This window comes from Chaetodon auriga, chromosome 19 (assembly GCF_051107435.1).
Source record: "Chaetodon auriga isolate fChaAug3 chromosome 19, fChaAug3.hap1, whole genome shotgun sequence".
Lineage (NCBI taxonomy): Eukaryota > Metazoa > Chordata > Actinopteri > Chaetodontiformes > Chaetodontidae > Chaetodon > Chaetodon auriga.
This window is the reverse complement of record NC_135092.1, coordinates 22293087-22302500: the sequence shown is the minus strand read 5'-3', so window position 1 is coordinate 22302500 and position 9414 is coordinate 22293087. Positions and strand designations below refer to the sequence as shown.

Below are 9414 nucleotides of genomic sequence, written 5' to 3'. Positions count from 1 at the left end.
TTGTGCTGACCAGTTTTTAAACCCTACGCCTGCATCAGCGGTTCAACGTAGGGGTTGTGACCCCTCCAGTGGGCCACATGATGGACCTGAGGGGTCACAACATGATTAATAAGAGAGAAAGACTTCTAGATAAGGAGCTGGAGGAGACCAGAAACAGAGCTAAAAGAGAGAGGACACTGGACTCTGGATGTGGACACTGTTTGCTAACCAACTTGAAGGTCCAGCGTGTTCATCGCTCGATGCTGCTGCACGCCGCTCCTTTAAAAGATGTCTTAGCGTCGTCCTCACAGCGTGTTTCCTCTGAAAATTAATGAATGCTTCCTCCAGCTCTGCTCGTGGCTGAGGTGACCCAGAGCAGCTCTTTTTATTGACAGAGGAAGGTGTGGGTGTGTGGCGGCGATGTGGAGTACAGCGTGCGAGGGGAAAGCAGGCCGCCGCCGTGGGTTTTATGTTTTAATAGACGAGCCAGATTGACAGATTGCGAGGGAGGGATGGGAGTGACGAGAAGCGCCGCGGAGCACAGGAGCAAAAAATAGCCTTCTACGGCCATCCCTCCGCGAGCTACGCTAGCATTGGTGGTAGCTGCCTCCCCCCCCCCGCCCTCTCCCCGGACCCCCCCCCCCCCTAAAGCCAAACAGGTGGACATGACTGGGATGAGTGGGATAGCTGTGTGTGTGTGTGTGTGTGTGCGTGCATGTGTGTGTGTTGCAACCATCCAATGACAGACTGGACTAATGGGCTGTGAAGTGCTGAAGCAGGACACTGAGAGCCAAACCACATACTGTACAACACACACACACACACACACACACACACACACGGTAGTGGAAGAAATGCTGCTCAACTCTTCAAAAATTCAATATTTCCTTCTAAATCGTAGTTGAGTAGAAAATGGAGACAGTCAAGTAAAGTACAAGTACCTCAGAATACAATTTTACTGCAGAAGGTGCAGTACTTGTAATAAATGTACACACAGCAGAGATTTGACGGTACTGAGACGAAGCTTGGACACCAACATGTCCGACTCATCCACACTTTGATGTTCAGTTTGCGCTGGTTAAGAAGTCGTCTGTCTGAGTGTCGTCTGACGTCTCTGCTGGTGTTCTGCTCAGGTGGCGCCCTCCTGTGTTTGGAATCAGCACTGCTTTGTGAAGTTTCCTCTGTTGTCACAGTGACCAGTGTTGGAAGAAGTAAAAGTACTAACAGCACACTGTGAAAATACTCCACTACAAGTAAAAGTCCCACATTCAAAACCTTACTTAAGTATAAATATTATCAGCAGAATGTACTTGAAGTAAAAGTACTTCGACTGATTGTTTCAGCTCTGCGGCCGTGCAGACGCGTGTGACCACATAAATGATGCGATTAAATGCAGATTTAGTTAAAAAGCTGTCGTTTGACCTGGTTGTCCACACGTGTTGACGTGTCTCGTTTGCTTCCTTCAGACGCTGCGTAAGAAAGGTTTAAACGGCTGCGACAGCCCCGACATCGAGGCCGACGACTCTGCAGGCCAGAGCCCGGAGTCGGACGACAAGTACCGCAAAATCAACGAGGACATCGACCTGATGATCAACAGACAGCGCATCTGTGTAAGTCCGCCTCGTCTTTGCTCCCGTGCACTTTGACGTGTCCTCGCTGACGCTAACCGGCCGTCGTCTCCTGAACCGTCCAGCAGGGTCTGCCTCCCTCCAACTACGACATGGGAGTGTCCGTCCCCGGCGGCACCCCCGGCGGCCTGCTGTACTCCCACCCCGGCATCGGAGGCCTCAGCAACCACAACCTGCTGCCCATCTCACACACACACCTGCAGAGGAACAGCATGTCGCCCCCACGGCCCCCCAGCACCGGAAACGCAGGTCTGTACTCTTCAGATCGACCCCTTAAAGCCTCTCGCCTCTGGAGTCTGACCGTCCCTCTGTGTGTCTGCAGGTCTGATGGCTTCAGAGCTGCCCGGCGCTGTCGTCTCCACCGTCGGTACGACCTCCTCCTGCTCCTCCTGCTCCTCCTCACAGCTCCACAGAGCCACTTAAACATGTTATAATGGTCCCTCCTCTGTTGCTCCTCATGATGTTTCCTCCTTTTTTCCCAGTTAAATCTTTCTGGGGAGTTTTCCTGTCGTGTGCTGTGCACATTGTGAAACTCCTTCAGGCTAGTTGGTGACTTTGGGCAGCAGATGAAGCCAAAGATAGAAACACATGTGCAGTCCTGTCTGAGATAGAAAATAGAAGATTGAGACCAAGCAAAGAGCCGAAGGAAGTGCTGCTGAGTCGCATTACAGTCAGGTTGAGCCTGTCAGCGGCTGCAGGAAGTAGACAGAGTCTGAAGCGCCGCCTGTTTGTTTGGAGGAGGATCAGATCAGTCACAGACGAATGAAATGGGCGGCAGCCGTGAATTACACTGAAAAGTCCATTTAAACTCTTCCTGTGTGTGTCTCCAGGAAATGGCAGCTACAGTAACCACTGCACCTCCCCCGGCCTGCTGTCTCCTGGAGGAGTTTCCAAGAACATGCAGGACAAGAGTCCTCCTCCAATGAGCATGAGCCGCAAGCCTGACCTGCGGACGCTGATGCCGCCCTCCAACAAGTGCAGCAACATGCCGACCATCGTGAGTGCGCCGCCGTCTGCACCGTCATTCTGGTTGTGTTGATTCCCTGAAAGCTTCTTTTTTGATGCTGCAGCCTCATTTCAGTCTGTGCTTTAATGCTGCTCTCCAGTGTGAGGATTTTGATCTGATGTTGGTGAGTAATTCTGAAAGCACCCAAGAAGGTGAACAGTACAGCAGACGTGCCACCATGAGACTAATCAATAAGAATCATTTCATTTACTGCATAACAGCAAGTGTGAAGTAACTAAAGCTGGCAGAGACTTTGCTGCAGTAGAAAGTGAAGTTTCTCCCTCTGAGGTGCAGCAGAGTGGAAGAATAAAGCAGAATGAAGTTGAAATAAACTTAATTTCAGTGTTTTTTTCCTGAACTTCACCTCAGAACGAGTTTCCTCTTCGTCCCCGTTTGTTGGGAGCTGAAGCTGAAGGAATCTGATGAATGTAAACAGCCGATTCACGCCGATTAGACACGAGGAGGGAGCGGGTTTCAGCCAATCACAGGACAGAGCTGCAGCTAAATGTTCCTCCAGTTTAAACTGGTGTTTGCTCCAAGTACATTTACTCAAGTACTGCACTTCACTACAAGTACTTCTATACATCTACTACAACATGTCAGGCAAACGTAGCTTTTACTCCACAGTCTGACAGCTTTAGTTACGCTTCAGATTCCTTCATGTCCAGTGAAAAGCTCGTATCTCCAGATGTGTTGAATGTCTGTGTTAAACTGAAGGATGAATTTTCTTTATGTCTTGAGAAAATTCTCCTCCTTCAGCTCAATAAACTAGAATAGAATAGAATCTGATGCATTGATGAAGATTAAAGCACCAACAGGATATAAAGGAGTTCAATGAGCTCCAGCTGAAACATCTACAGCAGGAACATGAATGAACACATGAATGCAGCAGGAACATGAATTAGTAATAAATCAATGTCTCTTCTCTCTGCAGAACCAGAGAATAAATCACTCTCAGAGCGCTCAGACGCTGTCCACTCCTGCCGTGTCCATCTCTGCTCAGACTCTACCTGGACAGGGGATGGGCGGATACCCGTCCACGCTGTCCTCCTCTTACAGCACAGGTGATCACAGCAGAGCAGCTGCAGCAGACGAGGCGCTCAGACCTCGTGTGGGATCAGTGATAACGATGTGTGTCTGTCCCTCAGAGTTCTCCCTCGGCGGCGACCTGTCCTCCATCTCTGGGTTTGGAGCCTCTGGTCTTGGATCGGTAACAAACTGGCAGCAGCAGCAGATCCAGAACCTGCAGCACTCAGCTCTGGGACACATGGGGTGAGCTGGATGTGGTAAACATGTTCGTGTCCTCGGAGCCTAAAACAGGATGCAGAGGGAACGAGTCAATGGGAAAGATCGATATCCAATGAGAGCGCGCGGAGGAGCGGGAGAGGCAGCACTCAGACCAGTTACTGGAGTGAAAGCAGTAATACCACTATGTAGAAATACTCTGTTACACGTAAAAGTCCTGCATCAAACTGTACTCGAGTAAAAGAAAAGTATCAGCATCAAATATATGCAAAGCACCCAAAGTAAAAGTACTCTTCATGCAGAGTGGCCCACCTCAGAATCACATATACATATAATTTGATTCTGATTATTGATGCATTGATCACTTTAATGTTGCAGCTGCTGAAGGTGGAGCTCATTTTATTGACTTTACATGCTGCTGAATCTCCCTCTGACGGCCAATAAGGGTTTATCTTAATCTATAATAACACGCCTTCATTTATTTAACCGAAGCTTTCAAATAAAGTTTAGCAGAGAGGAAGAAAATTAAATCTACTCGATGAGTCGTTAAATTCATATCTGGAGTTTAAAGGAGATGAAAAAGGAGAAAAGCCTCATTTCCATCTTTCAAGGTCAAGGTCAATTTTATTCATATAGCACATTTAAAATCAACCAAAGTTGACCAAAGTGCTTTACAGACTTCTAAGCACCATAAGCACACTCAGTCTCATATCTGCATCCTCATTGGTCAGAAATCAGATTTTCTGTGAGAGATGTGAGATTTTAAAAGTCTCTTCTTATTGGCTGACGTCGCCTCCGTCTCGTCTTCCAGGAACTTGTGTCAGAACTCGAACCTGAACCTCCCCACCGGCCATCAGCACCTCCACATCAAGTCGGAACCGGCCTCCCCTCCCAGAGACCGGAGCGTCGGGATGATGGGCGTGGGGCTCGGAGGAGGCGCGACCACGGCCGGGTACTCCGCCGGCGGCCGGGGTCCCGGCGAGCCCGGCCGCTCCCCCGGCGACAGCGCGTCCAGCTGCGGCAGCTCGTACGAAGGCAGCGAGGAGCGCGAGGATCACCATGGGAACGACAGCTTCCTGCTCCGGCCTCTGTCCAATCAGGAGGAGCATCACAGCCCGTCAGTCAAACGGATGAGGCTATCAGAGGGCTGGGCCACATGATGGGAGCCGGGCTGCAGCCAGAGGGCGTTAGTCAAGTTACCTTATAGTGTTATTATTCTATTATCATATTCTCTGTACTGAGTGGGTGTGCTCGTTGTGTAATGGTAACATGTATGTGGGGGGGTGGGGTGGGGGGGGTCAGATCAGGACGCGTTTATCAAACTCCTGACAGTGACGACAAAACATTTCTTCCTCTGACTCGCAGCATCACAGGTGTGCTGGGAGCAGGATCGACCAATCAGAGTCGAGGATTTACTCCACAGCTGCAAAAATCTGCATGATTTGAACTTTTTGTAGTTCATTTGTGTGTGAAATCTGTAGTTATGATTCACACATGAAAACACGTCGTTCAGATATATTTCTAATATTTAACTGCCATTTTAACTGCCATTAAATAAGAAATGAGAAACTGGCTGAAGTGAATCAGAGAAATCTTACAAAAAGGAGACCATGAAGACGACTCTGAAGGTGATGATGATCAAAATCACTGCAGCTGTTTTCTTATTGCACCTTTGAAAGTCCAAATCTGTCCCTGCACCATCAGGCTGAACCGTCCATCGCGTCCTCTGAGGACAAGCTGTTCGTCATGAGTCTCGGTTCAGTAGAAGTGGAGCATTTTTCACCGTCAGCGGTTTGATAAACGGCCGTCATGTCAGACGAACATGTACTGAAGCAGCTGGAGAGCCTGTGGGGGTACATGCTTTGCTTGTTTTGTGTGTGTGTTGGGGAGGGGTGGGGGCTAAAGTAAATAACAAGTATGTCACATGCACATGGTCGTATGTGCACATGTATGCAAACTAACAGAGAGGTAGAAGTGAAGTCTGGTACTCCGAACGGTGAGCTTAATAACGTGGATCAGTGGAGCCGTGAGAGCAGGCGTGCTGAGCTGAACTCAGCCCACGCCGTGTTGCAGGTTCAACATATTTGCGCACATTAAAACATATAGCACATTTACATATGATTGTATGGAAGGTAAAGTGTGGCAAAGGAAGCAGGTAGAGAGAGAGGAAGTACGGGAAGAGGAAGAGGACGTGGCTCTGGTGAGACAGACGAGGACTGAGCAGGTTTTAGTGCCGGTGAGAAGTTAAAGTTATTTGCAACAGGTTGCATAGAAAAGACGCTTTGGACGATTTTCACTTGATGTGAAGACGCTTTTCAGAGTTAGTGGCTAATTTTCAGAGCTGTGTTAGAAAAAATGTGATTTTCAGCAAATTCAATCCAGATACACAAAACTATGGAAGCAAAGAAAGGCTGAGAGAGAAAATTCACCACAACCGAGAACTTTTACCTTTTATTTAAATATATTTATTTACACACTAAAAATGCAGCTACTGCTAAAGACGTGACGTGTACACAGAGACATCCACGCGCTGTACAAAGATCTATACAGCAAGGAAAAGAAGTGTTGAACGCGTCGACATTTGTCAGTAAATATATCTTTGATGGGGCTGTTGAAATTTTCACCAGATGTCAGTAAATTAAGAAATTAAGTTCTGTAAAATAAAGTAGAATGACACAGGAACGAAGTGTTGAACACATGAAGAAGAGGAGCTTTGAGAGCCAAGAGAGCAGCTGAAACCCGTCAGTATTTAGGATGTAAACCCCCCCCGCTCATTAAGATCTGCTGGTTTAGCCCTCTCCTCATCGACGGCCGATAAAAAGGTTTCTCATCACCGACGTGTTGCACATCTCATGATGAGGAAAAGCAAAGAGCTCTCACAAGACCGTCACAAGCTCATTGTAGCGAAACAGTGACGGCGTTGATTTGACGGTTTGTGTGAAGAATCACACCTGAGCTGTGCGTGCTGCGAGTTTCTTCACACCGCAGGCGCCTTAAAGCTCCAGGCGTTCAATCATTTTCAGCTCGCCTGCGTCATCACACTTCACTCCACTGAACTTCATTTCTGGACTTACTTTGATTTCTTTGTCGTTGTGGATTATTTTGGTTGTTACTGACACCTGGTAAAAAATTCATGTCAGTAACCTCATTAGAAAGATGTTTACTGACAAAAAAGTTCAATACTTATTTTAGCTGCTGGAGAAATACTCAATGAAGAAGAAGGAGGAGGAAGTTTTAATGTCTCCTAAAAAGTCAAAGAGGCGACGAGAGAGAAAAGACGTCAAGAAAAACACAAAGCGACACAAAAAGACACATTTAACAAGAATTTAAGTAGAAGATAAAATGAGCTAAAATACAATAAGATGTTTTTAAAGGGAAACAAAGATGGACAAGTGTGTGTGTGTGTGTGTGTGTAAATTAAATACGGCTTAGCGTGTAATATTTCAATATTTCACATTGAGAAGAATTGATCTGAATTAGCTTTCTGACTGTCATTTTGTTTTTGTCTGTAAAGGTTCAAATGTCAGAGCACTCAAGATGTCGAGTTATGCAAAAAAAAAAAAAAATTACAATGTTAAAAATGTAAAAACGTGAAATGACCTTCAGGAAACGTCAGAGGGGATCAAACCACGTCGATGTAGTGTTGTTTCAGTGTTCAGTTACATTTCACAGTTAAAGACATGAGTTGATTATTTTGGCCTTTGTTTGCTTCCATACACAAACGACCTACGTTATTTTCCGATCAAACAAACAAAGCTTTTGTGGTTTTTAGCATCAAACAACAGAAAAGTCACGTTCAGTGAACGAGCGTTAGCATGTGCTAACAGATTAGCAGGATTTCGCTCTCCTAAAAGCCATATCCGACAGGACGGTGATGCTTTCTGCACAGAGTTTGTCGTGCGACCTTTTTGAATTCTTTCTTATATCAGATTGATATTGTTGGATGTCTGCAGCTCGATTTGATACGTTAACAGAGACGCAGACGTTTTCTATTCAACATTCAGGGAGATTTTCAGTTCAAAACAATAATTAAAGATTCACCTTTAAAGTTCACTCAGTGTCAGATTCAACATTATATCACAGTGACAATCAACTCCGGCACAACGTGCACGATTACTAAAATGTACTGCAGTATTTACAGTGGTGGAAGAAGTACTGGGATCATTTACTGAAGTAAAAGTGCAAATACAACAAACGTAAAAATACCCCAATACAAGTCCTTCACTCAAAATTAAAGTACAAGTACACAGGTATTATCAGCTTCATGTCCTTAAAGTGTCAGCAGTAAAAGTACACTAGTACTGTGCAGTAAAAGTACTGTGTGCAGTAAAATGTCTCCTGTGTCTGATCTCTGATTCTCTTTTTGTTCATACTGAAGCTTCAGTATCAGAGCAGCATGTTACTGTTGGAGCTGCTTCAGGTGGAGGTACTTTAAATACTTCATATACTGTTAACTAGTTTAGACCAGTGAGGCTCAACAGTATGAAGTACTGTACAGTATTTGTGGATATATGTCGTGGAGTAGAAGTATAAAGTATCATAAAATGGAAGGACCCAATAAGATAAGATATGACAGCATGACAGCACTCCCAGACTTGTGTAAATGTACTTAGTTACTTTCCACCACTGTGTATTTGTGCTGTAACTGCAGGGCTTCGTGGACTTGGAGTACTTTGTGCCTTGTAGCTCAGAGTAGAGTAACGTCAGAGTATCTGCAGCTGGTTCACATCCACGCTTCACTGTCGGCAGAGCGGCGGCTGGGGGTGTTCACATTTGAATATTTTGGTTTAAAAACTGTATATTTGGAGCTCAGACCTTCAGCCGCCGTCCTCTGCGCCACTAAATTCACTCCCTGAACGCCCGCCGCTTCGGGCAGCGCCCACGTGTTTTCCTCTTTGACGATTGGTCGGCTTCCAGCTCAGACCTCCTGCGGCGCTCTCGGCTGGAGGAGGAGAGCCAGGAGCTCGTCCTCGGGCTCCAGGTGGAGTGTGAACTAACCAAAGTGTAAAAAATCCTGTTTCTTTGTGTTTTTGGTTTGATTCTTTCATGAGTAACCGCCTGGACTTTGTCAAGTCTGTCATGTTGTACCTCAAATGCCCCGATGAAATTATTTGTATTTGGCGACGTCAGCTGAATGTCCTCTGTGCTGTAAATGGACACTTTGGACTGTCTTCCCCTCTTTACATGCACTAATGTCCTAATGACACCAGTCAGATATTCTAAGGGATTGTTAGCGGCATAAGCTGGCCTTTGTCGCCACTTGGAGACGCTGTTTCTCAGAAGAAAAACAAAGTGCACCTCTGTTGTCGCAGCCAGAGATCGTGTACAGCAGTTCCCTCACTCAGAATGTGGTAGTATTTGTATTTTGCAGAAAAATATATCAAAAATATACAGGCTCTGTTACAGACGTGTCCGTGTCTTTGTCCTCTGCATTTTCAAAGGTTCTAATAATCTGTGCAGCTTCTGCAGGAAACCACAGAAGGAACTAAAATAAGTCTGAAATATCCAACATGTCAGTCACTTTCTTCCTCACTCTTCATCCCTCACGTGCAGCTC

At 46.2% G+C, this 9414-nt stretch overlaps 1 protein-coding gene across 5 annotated transcripts in view; it reads left to right on the top strand.

The window, feature by feature from the left end:
* The window catches only part of mef2ca (myocyte enhancer factor 2ca), a 25713-nt gene extending 16450 nt beyond the window's left edge, over nucleotides 1-9263 (top strand). For 2 of the 5 annotated variants that reach the window (XM_076758349.1, XM_076758350.1), the window contains 8 exons: nucleotides 1446-1589; nucleotides 1673-1856; nucleotides 1930-1974; nucleotides 2438-2604; nucleotides 2714-2737; nucleotides 3548-3677; nucleotides 3762-3885; nucleotides 4670-9263. In XM_076758349.1, coding sequence (XP_076614464.1) covers nucleotides 1446-1589; nucleotides 1673-1856; nucleotides 1930-1974; nucleotides 2438-2604; nucleotides 2714-2737; nucleotides 3548-3677; nucleotides 3762-3885; nucleotides 4670-5018 — 1167 coding nt within the window. In that variant the 3' untranslated portion in view covers nucleotides 5019-9263. The remainder of the gene's footprint in view (nucleotides 1-1445; nucleotides 1590-1672; nucleotides 1857-1929; nucleotides 1975-2437; nucleotides 2605-2713; nucleotides 2738-3547; nucleotides 3678-3761; nucleotides 3886-4669) is intronic. The other 3 variants (XM_076758351.1, XM_076758353.1, XM_076758352.1) reach the window with 3 other exon arrangements.
* The last annotated feature ends 151 nt before the right edge of the window (nucleotides 9264-9414 follow it).